Raw genomic sequence first — 19,632 nt, 5'->3', positions numbered from 1 at the left:
CCCCCCTAGCCTACCCGGAGCCCCCTTCTCCTTTCCTGCAATCAGCCTCCCCATGGCTGGCACCCCCCTCGCCCTTCCTGGGATTTGAATCGCTGGACTATTATGCAAAATCGCTCTCTCCAGTGTCTCCACAATCCCCCTCTCCCAGACACACAGGGTACGTGCAAAGGGAATGGTCAAGGTCACCTTCCCAGGAACAGTGCCTATACTACCATGGTCGTCCCTTCCACGCGGGGCATGGACACCATCGGCAATCTACCAGGGGGAGATCCCCACATATTACCTCGTACCCCCGAGGGCAATCGCGATCGGGGACGGAGACTCAAGCATCCCAGGGGGGGCTGGCCGTGGACCCACGAGATTTTCCCTCGCAAACCTCCAGCGAGAGGGCGCACCATCACCATCAAGAACCGGAAGGGTCCAAAGAAATGTACCCCAGCGGTTCCTCGTTTTCCTCCCCGGATGAGGCCACGGCCTTAGGGGACGTCCATCCCAAGGACGATCTCAAACAGTTTCAGGAGCTGTTTAAGAGGGTAGCTTTCACGCAAGGCATCCAGACAGCACAAGTGCAAGAGAAACATCATAAGCTCCTTAAAAATTTGAGCTCCCCGGCCTCCTCCAGAGTAGCAATCCCGCTTGATGAAGCGATCTTGGAGTCCGCCACTACCATATGGCAGACCCCGGCAACTATTCCGCCTGTCCAAAAGAGAGCGGATAAGAAATACTTCGTGCCGGCGAAGGGCATGGAGTTCTTGTTTAGCCACCCCCAGCCAAACTCCTTGGTGGTGGAGTCCTCGCAGCAAAGATTAAAAACATCTCAATTTAAAACAGGGGGAATGGACAGAGATGCCAAGAAGCTAGAGCTGTTCGGCAGAAAGGTCTACTCCTCCTCCACTTTAACCTTGCGAATGGCAAATTATGCAGCGCACTTGGCGAACCATAATTTCGACAACTATGCCAGATTAACTTCCCTCATGGACTCGCTTCCAGAGGACAAAAAGCCGGTCCTCAAGGCCATAGTGCAAGAGGGCTACGCGGCTGCGAGGATGGAAGTTCAGATTGCTTTGGACGTTGCGGACACGGCAGCACGTTCCACAGCAACTGCAGTGGTGATGCGACGGGAGTCCTGGCTCCAGACCTCGGGCATACCGAGAGATCTGCAGGCGAAGATAATCGACCTTCCCTTCGACTTGCAGAAGCTGTTTGCTGAATCAACTGACTCGGTCCTTCATTCCAGTAAAGACTCAAGAGCCACACTCAGGACCCTGGGGATTTACACCCCTCCATACTCAAAGAAAAGGTACTACCCACAGCAAAGGCGGTACCAATACCAGCAACAGCGCCCCCAGTATCACAGGGGTTACGAGCAAGGGCGGCATCAGCAGCACCAGCAGTACAGAACCCCCAGGCGACGCTCACAACAGGGTCGTACGTCCTCGGGGCGGGGCCAAAGGCCACAAGTTTGACATACAAATCCAGGGCTGCGCCATCACCACCATTGCACAAGATCATCCGAAACGACTTTTTCACCATCGCCTCCGACCATTCTACGACCAGTGGCAAAGGATCACCACAGACAAATGGGTGCTGGAGATCATAGCCACGGGGTACGCCATCCCCTTCCAGTCGCTCCCGCCGCCGCGACCCCCGCCCAAGCCCCACCCCCAGGAGGCCTCCCATGTAGCCAGGCTCAGGCAGGAGGTGGCCCACCTAGAGTTCATAGGGGCGGTGGAAAAGGTGCCGGAGCAACTGCAAGGGAAAGGGTTCTACTCTCGGTATTTCCTGACGGAGAAAAAAACAGGAGGCTGGAGGCCCATCTTAGACCTTCGTGGCCTCAACAGGTATCTGCGCAAGCAACGTTTTCGGATGATCACTATTGCCTCCATCCTTACAGCACTGGACGATGGAGACTGGTTCGCAGCCCTCGATCTACAAGACGCGTACTTCCACATAACCATTCATCCGGCTCACCGACGTTTTCTCCGGTTCATGGTGGGCAACGAACACTTCCAATACAAGGTCCTGCCGTTTGGCCTTTCCTCGGCCCCCAGAGTCTTCACCAAGACCTTGGCAGTGGTGTCAGCCTACCTGCACAGACAGGGGGTGTTTATTTTCCCGTATCTGGACGACTGCCTGCTCAAAGGGACCTCGAAAAGGGAGGTTCTCCGCATGATACGCGTCACAGCAAACACGTTCTCCGCACTTGGCCTGGTTATCAATATGGCAAAATCAAAGATAGACCCCTCACAGGACATAGAGTTCATAGGGGCTCGCATAAACTCAGTCTCGGCGAGAGTATACCTTCCAGAGGCTCGCTTTCGAGCCATCGGTTCCCTCGTGCAGGTCATCACCTTCAGCCCTACGGTGCCGGTCTTGACGTGCTTGCAGCTGCTGGGCCACATGGCAGCGGCTACGTTTGTGGTACAGAACGCCAGGTTGCACATGCGCGGCATGCAACATTGGCTGGCAAGTGTATACAAGCCGGCAGTACACACCGTTCACAGGGTGGTGTCGCCCCCACCTGGGGTGCGCGAATCCCTGCAATGGTGGGTAAACCCCGGGAACTTGCTAACAGGGGTACCCTTCCATCAGCCGCAAATATCGGTTTTCCTCACTACGGATGCCTCCCTCATAGGGTGGGGAGCGCACATGGGCGAAGAGGTGGCTCAAGGACTGTGGTCACCCACGGAACAGTCTCTGCATATCAATGTTTTAGAGCTCAGAGCAGTGTTCAACGCCTGCAAACACTTTCGAGACCGTATACAAGGCAAAGTCGTCGGGATCAGTACAGACAATACCTCCACCATGTTTTACATAAACAGGCAAGGAGGAGCTCGATCCCGTACCTTATGCGCGGAAGCAATCCGCCTATGGAACTGGTGCATCGCCCACGATATAATCCTGAGAGCCTCCTACTTGCCGGGCACGCACAACGTGAAGGCAGACCAGTTGAGCAGACGTTTTGCACTCACCCACGAGTGGCAGATCCGTCCCGATCTACTACGGCCTATTTTCCACGCATGGGGGTTTCCCCAAATAGATCTGTTTGCCACTCAGCACAACAAACAGTGCCCACGATTCTCCTCCAGAGCAGGGCTGGGCCGGGGGTCCCTGGGGGACGCGTTCGCGATCCCGTGGGGAGGCCCCCTGCTTTACGCGTTTCCCCCCGCAGTGCTGATCCACAAGGTTCTGCAAAAAGCCAGGAGAGACAAGGCTCGGATGATCCTGATAGTCCCAACATGGGATCGCCAACCATGGTTCCCCCTACTCCTGCGCCTGTCGGACCGCCCACCGATGCCTCTTCCGGTGGCGCCGGACCTGCTCACGCAAGCCCAGGGGTCCATAGTGCATCCGCACCCCCAAAGCCTGCGACTGCAAGCGTGGCTAATCCATGGCTCAGCTCCCTAGAGAGCACATGCACAGTGGAAGTCCAGCAAGTCCTAGAAAGTAGCAGGAGGACTTCCACTAGGAAAACCTACAAACAAAAATGGACTCGCTTCATGGCTTGGTGTTCTACCAAGCAGCTGGCCCCCCTTTCGGTGCCTATACCTACAATTCTAGAGTATTTACTGGACCTCAAGAGAGCAGGACTCTCGCTATCCTCGTTAAAGGTCCACCTGGCCGCCATCTCGGCGTTCAGACATGAGGAGGGAGGGCACACGGTGTTCGCCCACCCTATGGTTACCAGGTTCCTCAAAGGGTTGGTAAACCTATACCCCCCTCGGAAACCGATTCCACCTTCGTGGAGCTTGGACCTGGTGCTTACCACACTCATGGGACCACCGTTCGAGCCCTTGGCCACGGTTCCCCTTCGCCTCCTTACAGTAAAGACGACCTTTCTTCTTGCAATTACGTCAGCCCGTCGGGTGAGCGAGCTTGCGGCAGTCATGGCAACGCCACCCTGCACTGTCTTTTCCAAGGAGGCGGTAACCATACGGCTGCATCCAGCCTTTGTTCCCAAAGTTTCTTCCGAGTTTCACATCAATGAACCTATTGTTCTACCCTCGTTCTATCCAAAGCCTCATAACTCCAGCGAAGAGGCGCGCCTACACCTCCTGGATGTGAGGAGGGCGCTAGCCTTCTACGTAGACAGGACCAAGTCCTTCCGAAAATCGGATAGACTCCTGGTCTCCCTCGCTCCCAAATCTAAAGGAGAAGGTCTCTCATCGCAGAGAATCTCAAAGCACATTGTATCCTGCATAAAAATGTGCTACGAGCTCTGAAAGACTCCTTTGTCGGCCACTCCCAGGGCTCATTCCACCAGGGCGGTGGCAGCATCAACAGCCTTTTTCAAGGGCGTTGCATTGAAAGACATTTGCAGAGCGGCGACCTGGTCATCCTACGACACGTTCGCCAAACATTACGCCCTTCACAGGGTATTCCAAGAGGATACCCGTCTCTCTGCAGCGGTCCTCTCGGGGACCAGCTGCACATAATCCGATTACCCACCACCTATCTGGGTTACTGCTGGGTAGTCACCTATGGTGGAGCACCCACGGGGACACTCGAAGAAGAAAGAGAAGTTACTCACCGTAGTAACGGTGGTTCTTCGAGATGTGTCCCCGTGGGTGCTCCACTTCCCGCCCATCCTCCCCGCTTCGGATCTCTGTTAGTGTTTTGCAGGGGCAACCGAGGCGGTTGGTCGAGGAACTGGCGGGGACCGGATCGCGCACATGGCCAGGAGCGCGCCAGGGAGCGGCGCGTACCGGCGCATGCGCGGTCCGGCAGAAACTGCTTGGAAGATCCGATCTGCGGCGCCGGCCAAGCCGTCACCTATGGTGGAGCACCCACGGGGACACATCTCGAAGAACCACCGTTGCTACGGTGAGTAACTTCTCTTTCTTCCAATGACAGCTTTAACAGTTTATGATGACAATATGACACTTTCTTTTGATGCCACGAGTGATCCTAGAGAAGACTTGAAAATAAGGATGGGGGGAAAAGTCAGAGATTTGCTAGATATTTTTTCCGCTGATGCCTACATATCACTTATTGTCTTCTTTTTATGGTAGAGATGCAGGTCACAAATGTCCAGTAGACAATGAAATTCTACTTGAAAACCAACTATTCCCTGACAACTTTGCCAAACGGGAAATCCTTTCACTGAAGGTGAGATGCCCCAACAAGGGCTGTCTTCACAAGATGGAGCTGAGACATCTAGAGGTAAGAAGCTTTTGAAAAATGGAAATTTTCTGCATTCTAGAATTTTTTAAAAATCTCCAAAATGATTCAGTGTGGATGGTCTTCATCTTGATGGTGGTTCTGGTTTTAGATCCAGTCTGGTTTCATTACTCTAATGGAAAGAAGTGAGTGGGCTGATCTTGGTTACCTTACCGCGGGCCATGTGCCTCAGCTTGCTGCCTATAATGTTAATAACAATGGTATTAATTCTATCATTTTAATCTCTTATTGGACAGTCTTTGCCATTTATAACTTTGACTGATCATATTCTATAAATGACAGCTTTCTGTGACAAGTGTCCAGAATGCCACTGAATACCGGCTCAAAGCAGTCTGAATAAAATCTAAACCTTTTAAATAGTCATGGAAGTTGTGTCCAATTGAACAGTGTAAAAAGTAACTGTATGGTGACTCTTCAGTATTATTAATGCTTGTACAGAGCTTTGAATTTATAGTCCTGTTCAAACGGTGATTCCCTGATCAAGCCCTCCAATCTGCAGTTAAAATTATTGAGGATATGGCTTGAAGGCTTTACGCAGATAAATCTTTTTGCAGGATTGGGACCTGAAAGAATATTAAAGGTACCAGTTGTATTCCTCCTAAAGCCGTTTTGCTCTATCTTGAACATGGATGGTAGCTAGTACCTGGAGAACTCTTTGGGGTTTCTAACTCCATGTCATCTTGTTGCCCTTATGCAGGAACATCAGCTGCACTGTGACTTCTCTTCTGTGGAATGCCCACAATGCCAGGGCTCCTTCCAGAAGAACCAGCTTCAAAACCACATAACGCTGGAATGCCCACGGCGGCAAGTCTCTTGTCCAAATTGTGCCACATCTATGGCTTATGAAGATAAAGAGGCATGTACTGAAACATGCGACAGTATTTTTCATCCACTCTTATATTGTCAGTTTGTTAATGCAGTATCAATGGAGGGGGTTCATCCAACTAGTAAAACAATCCAGAAACAGCTTCCTTTGCTGAATATTAGGGGGTTGTCACATCCACAGTGTCCTCTCTTGAGCAGGTGAAGATCAGCCTCCCTCCACTTTTTTTCCCCCCAAGATGGAGTCATGCTTGGTTAAACCTTGTTTGAAAACCTTATGGTGCATGGAGAGATGTAAGAGTTTTCATAAGAGGAGATCTTTAATTTTGGCCTTAAAAAAAGACTTAGCAGTATTAGCATCCCACGATGAACTGAAAAGAGAAAGCGGGAAGCCGAATAACACGATAGGACAAAATACTGGTGTGTGGTAGTTACACAGCTGCGTAAAAAGCCCCATGCATGGGCTCAGGGCAGCTGCACAGTGCATGACTTCTGCCTGCCAGCCCACAGCAACTCCGTGTTGGGGCTGGCAGAGATGGAGCACCTCTGTCGTCCCACCTAACTTGGAACTGCCACTGCCAGGAGACGTGACCCCTTCCCAGGCCCCCACCCAGCCTAGCCTTGGAGCTGCCCTGACTGGGGGACAGGCACCCCTCCCACCGTCAGTGCCTGCTGGATCTGCGGTGGCCATGGAGAGGCACATCTCACCTGGCCCCAAACTGCTGCCATGAGAGAGGGCTGGTGGGGGTATTCTCTCTCATTAGGAAGCCAGGCCTCCAGACCTTTCATCCCTAGTCCACCCTATCCTCTGCTTCAGCTCTGAGCCCCATCTCACACCTCAGCACCTTGGCATGCCCCCATTACACACTGTGTACAGAATGACTTATGTTATATGATACATCAGCACTATATTGGTGTACATATTGTAAGCCATTCCGCATGCGGACATAAAAGACAAATTATCCTGCCGCACACAAACTTGTTACCTTCTGGCTAAAAAGGAGGTGCTCCAATGTTTCAGTCTCTCCTTACAGCAAGAGAGTAGGAACAAAGCTTCTCCCCTTCCGTCTGATTCTGACTTCTGGGTGACCTTGAGCATCTGTCTTCAGTGTTTTGTGCTATACGGATGTAATCTGTCTCAAAATATATTAGGCTAATCTGAAAATCACTTGCAAATTTGCCATTGAAAAATTCCACACTACTGCACATCATATTTATGGCTCTTTTTATCAAAATGTTAAGACTTGTTAAATTCCAGAAAGTGAAGAGATTCAAATATTCAGGCATCAAAAGGGGGTTACTTTCCTATTTCCTAATTAAATTCAAAATATAAAGCCTGAGATTTAAAAAATTAAATGATCAAAAATTTTACATAACCATCGAGAACATAGGCTGGTCAATGAGCTCTTCTCTTTAAATAATCATGTAACTGTTACTGATTGTTTTCATGTTCTTTCCCACCTTTTCAAAAAATGAAGCTTCATGACCAGAGCTGTCCACTTGCAAATGTGTTTTGTGAATACTGCAATACAGTGCTCATCAGAGAACAGGTAAGAGCCTATTTTTAATTTATACGTCTGTCTGTCAGCTTGGAGTGCATCCTAAGTAATATTTAACTCATCTAGCTGTGGATAATTGAAGATCTCATGGTAAGTGTCTACTCCCTCACGTGTCAAACGATCCTTTTAAAGCCGGGGATGCTCAGCCTTTCCCTTTTTTGATGTCTCCCCCCACACCACCACCACCACCACGCGATAAAAATTCTGTGGCCCATCTGTGCCAGAACAAGTATGTTTCTTCCATGTAAAAGCCATGGCTAGCATTAAAGGGTGGGAAGCAGGGCAATTGCCTAGTGCTTCACACTACAGGGGAGCACCACAAAACTAAGTAGCTTTGGCTATGGCTTCAGCCCTGGTGGCTGAAGCTCCAGGCCCTGGGATGCAGTCCTGCACAGTAGGGGCTCCAGCTTTCTGAATGGGGCCTTAGTGAGTCTTAATGCCAACCATGCTTGACAGATCTCCTGAAATCTGCCCATGGACCCTTGGTTGAGAACCACTGCTCACAATAGTGTTCCAGACTGCAATTTCAGTTCAAGTGAACTTTGAACATGTGGATTGTTGACCTCAAACTGCTATGCAGAAATTTTCTGGATGGAAGCCATGGAGTGCATCACAAAGTGCCTGGCTGAGATGGTGGACTCGAATGGAATCAAATAGGACTTCACATCAGTTCTTGTACTTATGGCTGATCCTGGAAGACTAGTTTATTTAAAGCTCTGATCAGTTCTCAAGTCAACTGTACGCATATAGTGTATAAGAATGTGCACTGAGGCTACTGATCCTCTAGGTCAACATAACTAATCTCTTTCTTGGAGCCTCAAATTTATGGCAATAGTTAATCGGTATCAAGGAACACTTCACTAGGGCAACCTGCAGTGCTGTTGCATTACCTTGCGGTGATTTATTTAGTGTAGTCAGGTGCATATTGATGGTGTGTGATTGCTCATGATTACATTAAAATGTTGGGATCTATTTTATTTACATATAGCCATATGTTTAGGCTGCATCATTAGAGTTGTAACATTGGTGTGCTCCTAGCAAACACAGTAGCTAATTCTTTGATCATGTTCTCTGATCAAATGGTGTAATTTCATTTCTCAAGCAAGAAGACTTTGATCTGCAGAGGAGACTGCAAAGTATTCATCTTAAAAAGGAAAAATTAACCTTAACACTCATTTTGATTTTAGATGCCTAATCATTATGATAACGACTGCCCTACTGCCCCAGTGCCATGTACATACAGTGCCTTTGGATGTCCTGAAAAGGTAAATCTTTGTTTTTTGCACAACATCCGTACAAGGAACTCCTCAGTACCTCTCGTGTAGTCTCTCACATATTTTTTTTTAACAGTACAACTTTCAAAAGCTGTCAGTATAGACCTGACTTAGCTCCTGTTGAAGGCAGTGAGAGCTTGATTGGATCAGTGCATGAGTGCTTTAGCAAAGGCTAAATCTAATAATTTTATGAGATGGTTTTACTTTGCTGCTTTTACCTATGTTGATTTCAGAGGTTATTTAAGCTTAAATACCAGTCATGTTCTGCAACATTGCCATATGTTCATTTTTGAATGTGATGTGTATAAGTCTTGTAGTTTGGGGAAAGTAAATAGTTTTGTGCTCTAACTAAACAAGCCCCGACTCCCACTGCTATTCTTTCCTATGATCTTCAAACTCCTGATTTTTTACAAAGCAATGCTAATTGTGGGAGAAGTTACAAGTTTTCTGAATAACAGTATTTCCTTTTAACAATATATTTCTCTCCAACAGCTTGCTGCTCTCTTGGCCTTTCCTGAATACACTGACATATTGGCCATGTCTACACTGGCACAAATCTTCAAAATAGCCATGCTAAAGGCCATTTTGAAGATTACTAATGAAGTGCTGAAATGCATATTGAGCGCCTCATTAGCATACCACTGGCCTCGGCACTTCAAAATTGCTGCTTTTTGCTCCCGCACAGTTCATCCAGATGGGGGGCGGTCCTTTCCTATCAGCAGGTAGGAATAAGGGGATTTCGAAGTTGGCGGTGTCCTTTCGGAAAAGACCCCCCTCTGGATGAGCCACTCGTGAGCAAAAAGCGGCAATTTTGAAGTGCCGCGGCTGGCAGCATGCTAATGATAACATTGAATATGCATTTCAGCACCTCATTAGTAATCTTCGAAATGGCCATTAGCATGGCTATTCCGAAGATTTCTCTTAGCGTAGACGTAGCCATTCAGAGCTTTGGTGCTGCTACTGCAGTGCAATGCAGGGAATACGCTGCTGATTGCTCATGATGGTGGCAGTATTAAATTCATACAGAGCATTGGAGGAATTCTGTCCCCTTTTTTATCATGATTTTAGCAAATTGTTTTTGCCTTAAATGCTGTTTGTCTCTGTGGGTACCTGAGCTAGTTCTTTTTCTGAGTTGTCTGATCTTAAGGCTGGTTCAAAATAAAAGTCCTCTCCATTGGACTTCACTTTGTCACATCACTTGTCTCAGTCCTTGTTCCAGCTGATTTGTGTTAACTAAAGCCAGTTCTATTATGTGCTACAGTTTATCTTTGAAACCCAATATTTTGTGGCTTAGTTAAAGGAAAAATTTTTGCTGCTTGATGTGTTTATGATGCCATGCTTCTTTAAATTTTAGATGGAGAGAAATGAGTTGGCACGTCATATGCAAGAATTCACACAAGTTCACATGAGAATGATGGCTCAGACTCTCCGGAGTATTAGTGTTACTGCTGCAACTTCCATTCCCTTCCTAAGTGGTGTATCCTTTGAGCAGTCTCTTTTCTCACGTGTCCCACCTTCCCCATATGAGTGCAGCCCAGAAGTTGAGAACTTCAAGGAAACAATTCAGCAATTGGAAGGTCGCCTGGTAAGGCAAGATCACCAAATCAGAGAGCTTATTGCTAAAATGGAGACTCAGAGTGCTCATGTGGCAGACCTCAAACGCACTATTCAAAATCTAGAGGAAAAAATTACTGAAATGGAGGCTCAGCAATGTAATGGCATTTACATCTGGAAGATTGAGAACTTCAGCACGCATTTGAGATCCCAAGAAGAAGAGAGACCTGTTGTTATCCACAGTCCTGGCTTCTACACTGGGAAACCAGGCTACAAACTGTGTTTGCGTCTGCATATCCAGTTACCAAATTCTCAACGTTGTGCCAACTTTATATCCCTCTTTGTCCATACTATGCAAGGAGATTATGACAGTTATCTGTCTTGGCCATTCCAGGGCACGATACGACTTTCTATTTTGGATCAATCAGAAGGGCTTACAAGGCAGAATCATGAAGAAGTGATGGAAGCCAAACCTGAGCTTCTAGCCTTCCAAAGACCAACAGTCCCCCGCAACCCAAAAGGGTTTGGTTATGTGACATTCATGCACCTGCAGGCCTTGAAGCAAAGAACCTATGTAAAAGATGATATTCTTCTGGTTCGCTGTGAGGTGGTAACCCGTTTAGACTTGAATAGTGTACGGAGAGAAGGCTTTCAACCTCGCAGTACTGATGGGGCTTTATAGTCTGTTTGTGCCCTAATTAAGTGTGACCCAAGTGCTGTTCTTCCAGAACAGACTGGAAGGACAGAGAATCGACAATGGGGTTGTCCAGAGGGGAAAAGCTTCATGATAAGAGCAGTTATCTGGGCTGAACATTTCTGTTCTGCAAGCTAATACAGCTGATTGAATAGAATTTGTTCCCTTTGATACACAGTTGTTCCCTTTGTTTGTGGGTCATGTTTTAAATATTCTTCGTTCATGTATTAAGCTAACTGAGCGAAGCACTGGTGTGTTATCAAAGGTGAAATTCTTCAGAAAGAATTTTTGAAGCAGTTCTTTACCTACATTGGGGGAGGTTAGGTCAAATTCCACTTGTAGAAGTCTGTGAGCAAGTGACGCGTTGAGGCTGAGTGCCTCAGGTGTCCTAAATCTGAAAACACTGGAAGGCCACTGAAAGGGGCAGAGGATGGGGGAGTAGTTCAGTGAGGGAGGGTTATAGGGCCATGTGGGGGTGGTAGAGGATCAAGTAGGGGGATTATTTAATGCTCAGACTAGCATTGTCTAGCGTAGGGTTAGCAGTGTTTAGCAGAAGGGCCAAGGCACAGCCAGTATGAGAGAGAGGCTGCTCAGCATCATATCTCCTTGGGGTCTTAACCAAGAAGGACCCAGAATCTCAGAGACATTTCTGTTTGCTCCTGGGAAATAGCACCTTCAGGTTCTGGGTGCAATTCCAGCTAGTTTTCTGAGACCATCCCCCTTGCTGCCCTTCCTTGAGGACTAAAGAGCAGCTGTCCCCACTGACTGCTTTGTGTATGCCTGTCTGCTCCTCTGTCTTGTGGGATCCTTTCTGTGCTTGTGCACCTGCGTCAGTGCCTCTGTCCTCCTGCCTAACCTTTTGTGCTCCTACCCCCCGAGACTTCGTTCCCATTTTGTACAGCTATCTCCTGTTTGTCCTTTTGTCTGTCCTCTCCCTCTCCCTCTCACCTGCCTGAGCCAGAGGCTTGAAGTACCAGGGACCAAAATGCTGCTGCTGTTCAGTGCTCCCAGTCAGGCACGTAGCTCCAGTAGCTGGGAGAATTGAAGCTGCCCTGCACCCACAGCCACCATCACTGCCAAGCAGCTGCTATGACTAAAATGGACAGTGTCCAGAGGGCTGCTAGAGCTGCCAGTGCTGGGACAGTCAGCAGCTGTCAGGCGGTACAAACATTGAGAGAAGTAGCCATGTGGCAGGGAGTAATGACTGAACGGGGTAGGGCAACTGAACTGTGAAAGGGGCTTTCATGCTACAGATTCAGGAGATACTCACCGTGGAGTATGGACCATTTCTAAATGGCCTTAAATGTAAGTGGCAAGAATAGAGGAAGGAAATAAAAGTACCAACCATGTTAGTACCTTTATAGCTTAGCCAGGGAGTACACAGAAAGGCGAACTCTCCAGCACTTCGAATTTACCTTGCTCCTTTAGGATTCAGTCCACAGTCCCTATATATCTGTGGGGATGTCTGTAGCTATCTGTGTTTTTCCTCCCCCAGGAATTATGTTCAGGGTCACTTAAACAGAAACCTGCATGATGATATTGAATTAAATTTTGGGCTTCTGAAAGGTATTCTGCAAAATATATGCAATACGTCCTCAGATGGGCTAAACGTACATTTCCACAGAAAATGCTGAGTTCATTGAGGAAGTTCTGATAGAAACTGGATTTTAGGCCTGCTTGTAACTTATTTTTTCTTTGCCCTTTCCCAAAATGTGTGTGTTCTCCTTGTGTGCAATTGTGTAAAAATGTGGCTGATGCTCTTAACTAAAATGGTGCTGGAGGGGGTTAAAGTTCTGCATGGGTATGGATGCTTTTTGTAACGGTAAATCATGTTAGCGTGAGATATGTTTGACAGAGAGGAAGAAAAAAGACACCAGGTGGCTTAAAGATAATAGAAACTTTTACCTCTTGCTGACACCTGACTTGGGCCAAACTTACCTGTGATCTAACATCATTCCTGTCAAGTGGCACTTGGGTGGTCTGTGTGTGAAAAGTGGAAGGTGTCTCACTAGTTCTCTGTATACAAAATATAATCACCCACGTCGTGCCAGAAGTGACAGTGGTTTGTTGAACTGGATTGCTCCATCATAGAAGGTTAGCCACCCTCACCACCTAGGAAAGAACAGGATGGTAACCTGCTAGTTGTGCACATTCTGGTTTCTATAGTGGCATCTTTCACAAACACTAAATGTCTTGGCTTTCCAGACAGACCATCTGTGTCCCGTGTTAATGTTGTTGTCTTGTGCATCAGAAACTGCTTAGCCCAAACTCTCAGCTGCTCGTACAATAATGGATTTTAAAGTACAGAAATATTTTCATCTTTCCAGTAGCTTCTGATTTGTCTATAAACAGAGTACTTTTTAAAGCACCAAAAACAAAGGCCTTTTGTCCTTCCACGGGGTAATGGTGTAGACATACTGACACAGAAAATATGGAAGCTGGCCTTGTATGAATGTATAATGATTTCCCAGTCACCGTGGGGTATTTTTCCGATTTGGAGATGCCAGCAAGTGATGTTTCTCACTTCTAATTGTGTAAATATTCATATGGGACAACTCCAGTATAAGTCCACTTCCAGGCAACAAGGACCAACGACTGGGAGGGAGGACAGTGAACATGCAAAAGTGTGTTACAAACTTCATTGTCAAAGTACCATGTGATAACTGGAGTTTGGGGGTTGTTTTGTTTGCCTCTCTGTCTGAGATCAGAAGTGAACTGTGCTCTGAAAAGTCACAATTTTCATGGTATCCCAGCCTACTAAAATCCATAATGTGGATGGTGGGGGTGTTGTTTTTGCAGGCTGAGTGGCTATTCTCTGCACATCTAGACCACCTTCGTCATGGAAAGTACAAAAGAATGGAGTGTCTCCATGTATGGGATTTGCTACCATAGCATCTGTTAAGAGTTGTGTACTTCCAGCTAAATCCTTTTTTTATATGGTTGGGCTGGACAGTAAATAGGCCAAAATCTATTCTTACCCAGATGCTGCCTAACAGTTTAGCTGGAAGCAGACTTAGATAAAGGCAAAGCATTCTTAATGCCAGGTTTGATTGTGCTTATTGGATCCTGTGTCATATACATGTGTAAAGCATTTGTGGGGTTACATATTCACTTACACTGTATTGTGTGGTATATCGATTCCCTTTTCAAGCAAGCATTCTGTTCCAAAGACTTGCTTCTCACATTTCTCCTCTCTTTGTGTAGGAAATAAAATCAGATTCTTTCTGGGGATAGGGGGGAAAGTAGAGGTAAATTTCTAACTTATTTGGGTATCTCTTACTTCCTCTATCCCTCCTTTCAATTAGTGTATACACTTATAGTGTATAGGGTTGTTAACTTATAGTGTTATAAATTGTATAGTGTACCATTTTATACAGCTGCCTACCAGCCTGCTACATAGGAGTCTCTGAAGTACCAACTTCACACTTCCAGGAGTTTAATTTTCATTACCCTTACAAAATCCTTACGATTTGTTTTCACAAAAGCCCATCTATTCTCAGGCACAACAATCTGCTTTTTAAAAAGCTCAGTCTAATCTACTTTAGATTTGAAATGCAATTGAGGGTGGTGGCAACCTTGTAGGATATGTGAGATTTTATAATTTAAACTGGGGTAATGTAAGAGAACACTGCCTAAGAGGAAACAGAAAAGTTGATGCATGTTAATTTTTTTTCCATTTAACATTAACAGTTTTAGTTGATGAGGATATTAGATCTATTGTGTGCTTTTTTTAAAGGTTGCATTATGGGATTCTAACCACAGAGCTTACATGGGAGACTTTGAGTCAGTAGGCTATATTTGGCTGATATTTCCCCATCTTACTAACCTTACAGATTTATCTATGCGGACTAATTTAGCTACTTTTTTTTTTTCCAAATTATCTGTGCTACCAGTGCGATTACAACATTGTCTCTCACATCACACCTGTGGAAATGTAATTTCAGCTAGTGGAAAGAAATCCATAAAACTGAAATGCTGGACAGTTGAGTTGCTATCCACTTATGTACAGTCTCAGTTGTTAATGTCATTTTATTTAAGCTCTCTTTGAAGCTGGCATTGTTTAAGAGTTCAAGCTCTGTGATATAATACAGCTTTACAGTGTATTTGCTTCACCTTCTCCCTGTTGAGTATTTTTTTTCTTTTTTAAGAAATCCTTAAGCTATGATGGGTGAAGCATGATCTTGAAAAATACTTAAAAGCAAAATAGATTATGGATTACATTTGACACAGATTTACAAAAAAAAAGTAGAATAAAGCAATTGAACACGTGGAGTTGCAATGATTTGCTCTGTTTTCAAGTGCTATCTTTTTGAGGAAGGTGCTGAATTTAGATTTTGTGTATAGTTCTGCCCCTGTGGCTCTTGGTGCTTTGAAATATTGTGTGTGGGGTGCATGATCTACATCATTGATATATTTGTATATACATGCTGGATCTTAGGATGGAGTCTAGAAGCTGGGTTGCTTTTCCCTTTTATTTTTTTAAATCAAATTTGTCAGTCTTGGGCTATGTCTACACTAGCCAAAAAAACTTCGAAATGGCCATTTCGAAGTTTACTAATGAAGTGCTGAAATACATATTCAGCGACTCATTAGCATGCGGGCGGCCGCAGCACTTTGAAATTGACACGGCTCACCACTGCGTGGCTCATCCAGACGGGGCTCCTTTTCAAAAGGACCCCGCCTACTTCGAAGTCCCCTTATTCCTATGAGCAGATGGGAATAAGGGGACTTCAAAGTAGGCGGGGTCCTTTTGAAAAGGAGCCCCATCTGGACGAGCCACGCTGCGGCGAGCCGCGTCAATTTCAAAGTGCCGCGACCGCCCACATGCTAATGCGCTGAATATGTATTTCAGCGCTTCATTAGTAAACTTTGAAATGGCCATTTGCATGGCCATTTTGAAGGTTTTGGCTAGTGTAGACACGGCCTTAGAGTCATAGAATTAATTACAGAACTGAAAGGGACCTCAAGAGATCTGCTGGTTCAGTCTCCTGTTTTTCCTCTTAGACTTGCTTCCTGTGAGGTCTTACCTACCACTTCCATGGGTTTGATGAAGCCTGCCTTCTTGAAATCCATTATCTTTAGTGTGATATTTTGCCTCCTTCACCATTCTTTATAATCACAAACTCTATCATTTCATGGTCACTTTCACCCAAGCTGCATTCCACTTTCAAATTCTCAACGGTTCCTCCCTGTCAAAATAAAATCTAGAACAGCCTCTCCATTAGTAGCTTTCGCTACCTTCTGGGGAAAAAAAAAAACAAGTTCTCCAGTACATTCCAAGGGCTTATTTGCTGGATAATCTGTGCCCTGTTGTGTTATTTTCCCAACAGATGTTTGGATAGTTGATGTCCCCCATCACTATTGTTTTGGATGATTTTGTTAATTAAAAAAAAGGCATCCTCGTGAGGTGGTCTGTAGTAGACCTTTTCCACAACATCTTTTCACTTTTTCTCCCTCTTATCCTTTCAACCGACTTGCAACAAATCTCTCGTATTTCCAAGTGTATATATTTAATACATAAGGCAACATCTCACTTTTTTTCTCCAGCTGTCCTTCCTGAGCAGCCTGTACCCTTCTATACCAGTATTCTGTTCATGTTTATTATCCAGTTGAGTCTCTGTGATGCCAACTAAGTCATGCTGTGTTCAGTAACTAGCATTTCTGATTCTTCCTGCTTATTCTCCCTACTTCTCATATGAGCACTCAGATGTCTAAGATTTCCCCATGTTCTGTTTTGTCTTTTCCTTATCCCTGCTCTGTAGTCTTGGTGGGTGTACTTGCAAGATTGTTCTCAGAAATTTCTGAGTGTAATATATTGCATGTGGGACTTCACCTTTTTGCTCTGTGTTCCCCTGCAGGGCAGTGGGAGTAATTCTTTAAAAATTGTCAGCATGTGATGTATATACAGATGGCTATATTTGTGAAAAAGAAAAGCTTGTTCTATGGGCTGGCTGTATAGCCAGTGGTTCTGCCTACTGAATAAATCTGGTTGTAAGCAAAATGGATGGCCTTTGCCTTACTAGAAGACATTATTTTTTCATTAAACGTGCACTAATGCGAAACAAGTACTCTACTCAGTATTAATGATCTGCAATTGAACGCCATGTGCACTCTGCTGGTTTCACTGAAGTTTAAATAGATTAATATATTTTGTAACTAATACACCAGCTTATTTCTTTCAGACAACTTTTTTTAAAATAAACTCCTGAAACTTTTCCAGTGCCAATTGTGATTTTTTTTGCCTTGGACATCCTCTGTCTGCTGTTGGTTGACCTAAGAAGGTTATCAGACCCCTAGTTTAGGATATTAATCTTTAATTTCTAAGCAGAAAATTTAAAGTTAAATCAAAAGTGACAGAAGCCCAGCTCTGAGAGATCATGGAGATGGGTTCCTTGTGAGGAGCCTAGATGCCAAAGTTCACAGTAAATGCAGGTTGTTTGCTTTCTGCCTTGCTCAGACCAGTGCTTGGAATCAGGTGGGGCTGGGGCCAGGAGCCCTGGGGGCAGCCCAGCATGTGCCACCAGCCCTCAACTTCTGGGGGGTGATTTTAAAGGACCAAGGGCATGGCAACTGCGTCAGGCCTTTTGAATTGTCAGGTCCCAGGGCAGCTGCATCTTTGCTTCCTCCCCACCCCCTTTACCTGCATCTATAGACCTATTCAAAATTTCTCCATGAATGCTAAATTTTTTCAGCTTTATGTGAAGAAGAGGACAGGGAAGGAGTGTTTGAAAGAATGCACCTGTCTTTAAGAGTCTTAGGGTGTGTCTGCACAGGAGCCTTATTTCAAAATACAGTCATACCCCAAGATACACCCATTCGGGTTATGAGAATTTAAGTTTACAAGGAGTTTGATTTAAAACCACTACCTTGTCTTACAAGGCATTTCCTCAAATTTACGAGGACCGATTTCAATTTTGTGCACCTCAGCAGGATGCAGATGCCCTGCAGCGGGAGAAAGGCTGTGGCTCTAGGCAACGGCTGCCCACAGCTGTATCCTGACTGGTGCATCTCTCCGCAGTACCCAGCAGCGGTTTTGGAGCCTCCGGCCCAGCCTTTACCTGTGGCTGGTCTGGGTTTCTGCCACGGCTCTGCAGCAGCTGTGCGTCACGGCCCAGCCAGCAGCTGTGGGCTCCCAGGTGCTCCCACGAGACATGGCTGCTGGCACACAGCCCATCCCTGCCCCGCCCCTGCCACTCGCTCTCCGGGTGGCTAGGGGGCTGCCGCTGCCCGCCCTGCGCAGCTGTGCCTCAGGCACCGCTTGCCACCTGTGCTGTTCCTTTGCATTTAGTGCCTTGGCCGCTGCTGGCGGGGCCTCTCCACTGCACAGCCCTGCACTAGTGAGGCATCACCCCTTGCCAACTGGGGGCCCCCCATGCCTGCCTAGTTCCCCTCACAGCCAGCCCCTGACACTGCCCCCTCCCCACTTAACCTAAGCTGCACTCAGGCCGGGCTGCCTCCCAATGCCTTGCTCTGCCCTGCCTGCCCCCTTGCACCGGCCCCACTTCTGCAGCCGCGAGCAGCTACCCGGCTTTGCACCCCCCTCCCAGGCACTCTTTGATTTCCATTCCCATCTCTGCAGGTAAACAGACATATAGTAGAGTAATTAATGAGGGGAAGATGCCTTGTTAGGTTGTGTTACGATAACTAATGTTAACTATTGAAGTAATTGTGTTCATTTTAATGGGATTTGGTGGTGGTTTAGTGTAAATGGGTGCAAATTTTGGGGCTCAGGAATGCATTAATTTTTTTCCCATTGAAATTAATAGTAACTACATTTTCAATTTCCATGAATTCGCCCTAAGCGGAGTTTTTCAGGAACGAATTACCCTCATAAGGCGGGGGAAGACTGTAACACTGCTACACACAAAAATGCATTTAGAAACAGAGCCATTGGACACACTATGGCTTATTTTGAAATATGCTCTATTGCTTGTGCAATGAGGTTTACCAATTTTGAGATTAGCCAGTCACTGTTTTGAAATTATTAGCATTGTGTAGGTGCTAGGAGAGTTATCTTGAAAGAATGGCAGTTCATTTCAAAGTAACTTCGCTGTGTAGACGTAGCCCTTAGAAGCTCTTAGCGAGAAACATACTAATTATTATGCATGCATTTAATGTGGTATTGTGTGTGTGATTAGTAAATGATTATATCCCTAGAAAGGTAATCATTGTCAAACTAATTAAAATTTTGGGGAGGTCAGATTTGCTTATCGCAGAAATGGAATTCCAGATACCATCATCTGTTGCATTATTTCCTTTGCCCGTACTTCAAAATGTGTAGTAATGTACCTTTGGATATGTGGAAGAGAAATACAGTCTCTCTTTGCAGTAAAACATGATGCACGTATCTGTATCTAGCCACTTTTCAGGTAAGATTACTAGGTAACTAGCTAATCTTTGTGCAAAAGTGGGTGCATAAACATTATTTTGTATAAGCAGACCTCTGCCCTCAGTCTTGGCCCCAGCAGTGTTTTCTAAAGCAGAAGGTGGAACTTCTGACCAACCCCTGTCCAGGTTGCTATTCTTGCTAATCCATAAATCGCTAGAA

General features: G+C 46.0%; 1 protein-coding gene across 2 annotated transcripts in view; it reads left to right on the top strand.

Annotated features, from left to right (window-relative positions):
- The window catches only part of TRAF6 (TNF receptor associated factor 6), a 48,502-nt gene extending 32,819 nt beyond the window's left edge, over window positions 1-15,683 (top strand). For both annotated transcript variants that reach the window (XM_074997509.1, XM_074997508.1), the window contains exons 3-7: window positions 5,013-5,163; window positions 5,879-6,037; window positions 7,482-7,553; window positions 8,750-8,827; window positions 10,191-15,683. In XM_074997509.1, coding sequence (XP_074853610.1) covers window positions 5,013-5,163; window positions 5,879-6,037; window positions 7,482-7,553; window positions 8,750-8,827; window positions 10,191-11,072 — 1,342 coding nt within the window. In that variant the 3' untranslated portion in view covers window positions 11,073-15,683. The remainder of the gene's footprint in view (window positions 1-5,012; window positions 5,164-5,878; window positions 6,038-7,481; window positions 7,554-8,749; window positions 8,828-10,190) is intronic.
- The last annotated feature ends 3,949 nt before the right edge of the window (window positions 15,684-19,632 follow it).

The sequence above is a fragment of the Carettochelys insculpta genome, chromosome 6 (genome assembly GCF_033958435.1).
Source record: "Carettochelys insculpta isolate YL-2023 chromosome 6, ASM3395843v1, whole genome shotgun sequence".
Taxonomy (NCBI): Eukaryota; Metazoa; Chordata; order Testudines; family Carettochelyidae; genus Carettochelys; species Carettochelys insculpta.
The sequence above is the reverse complement of the archived record's forward strand: the minus strand, read 5'-3'. Positions and strand labels throughout refer to the sequence as shown.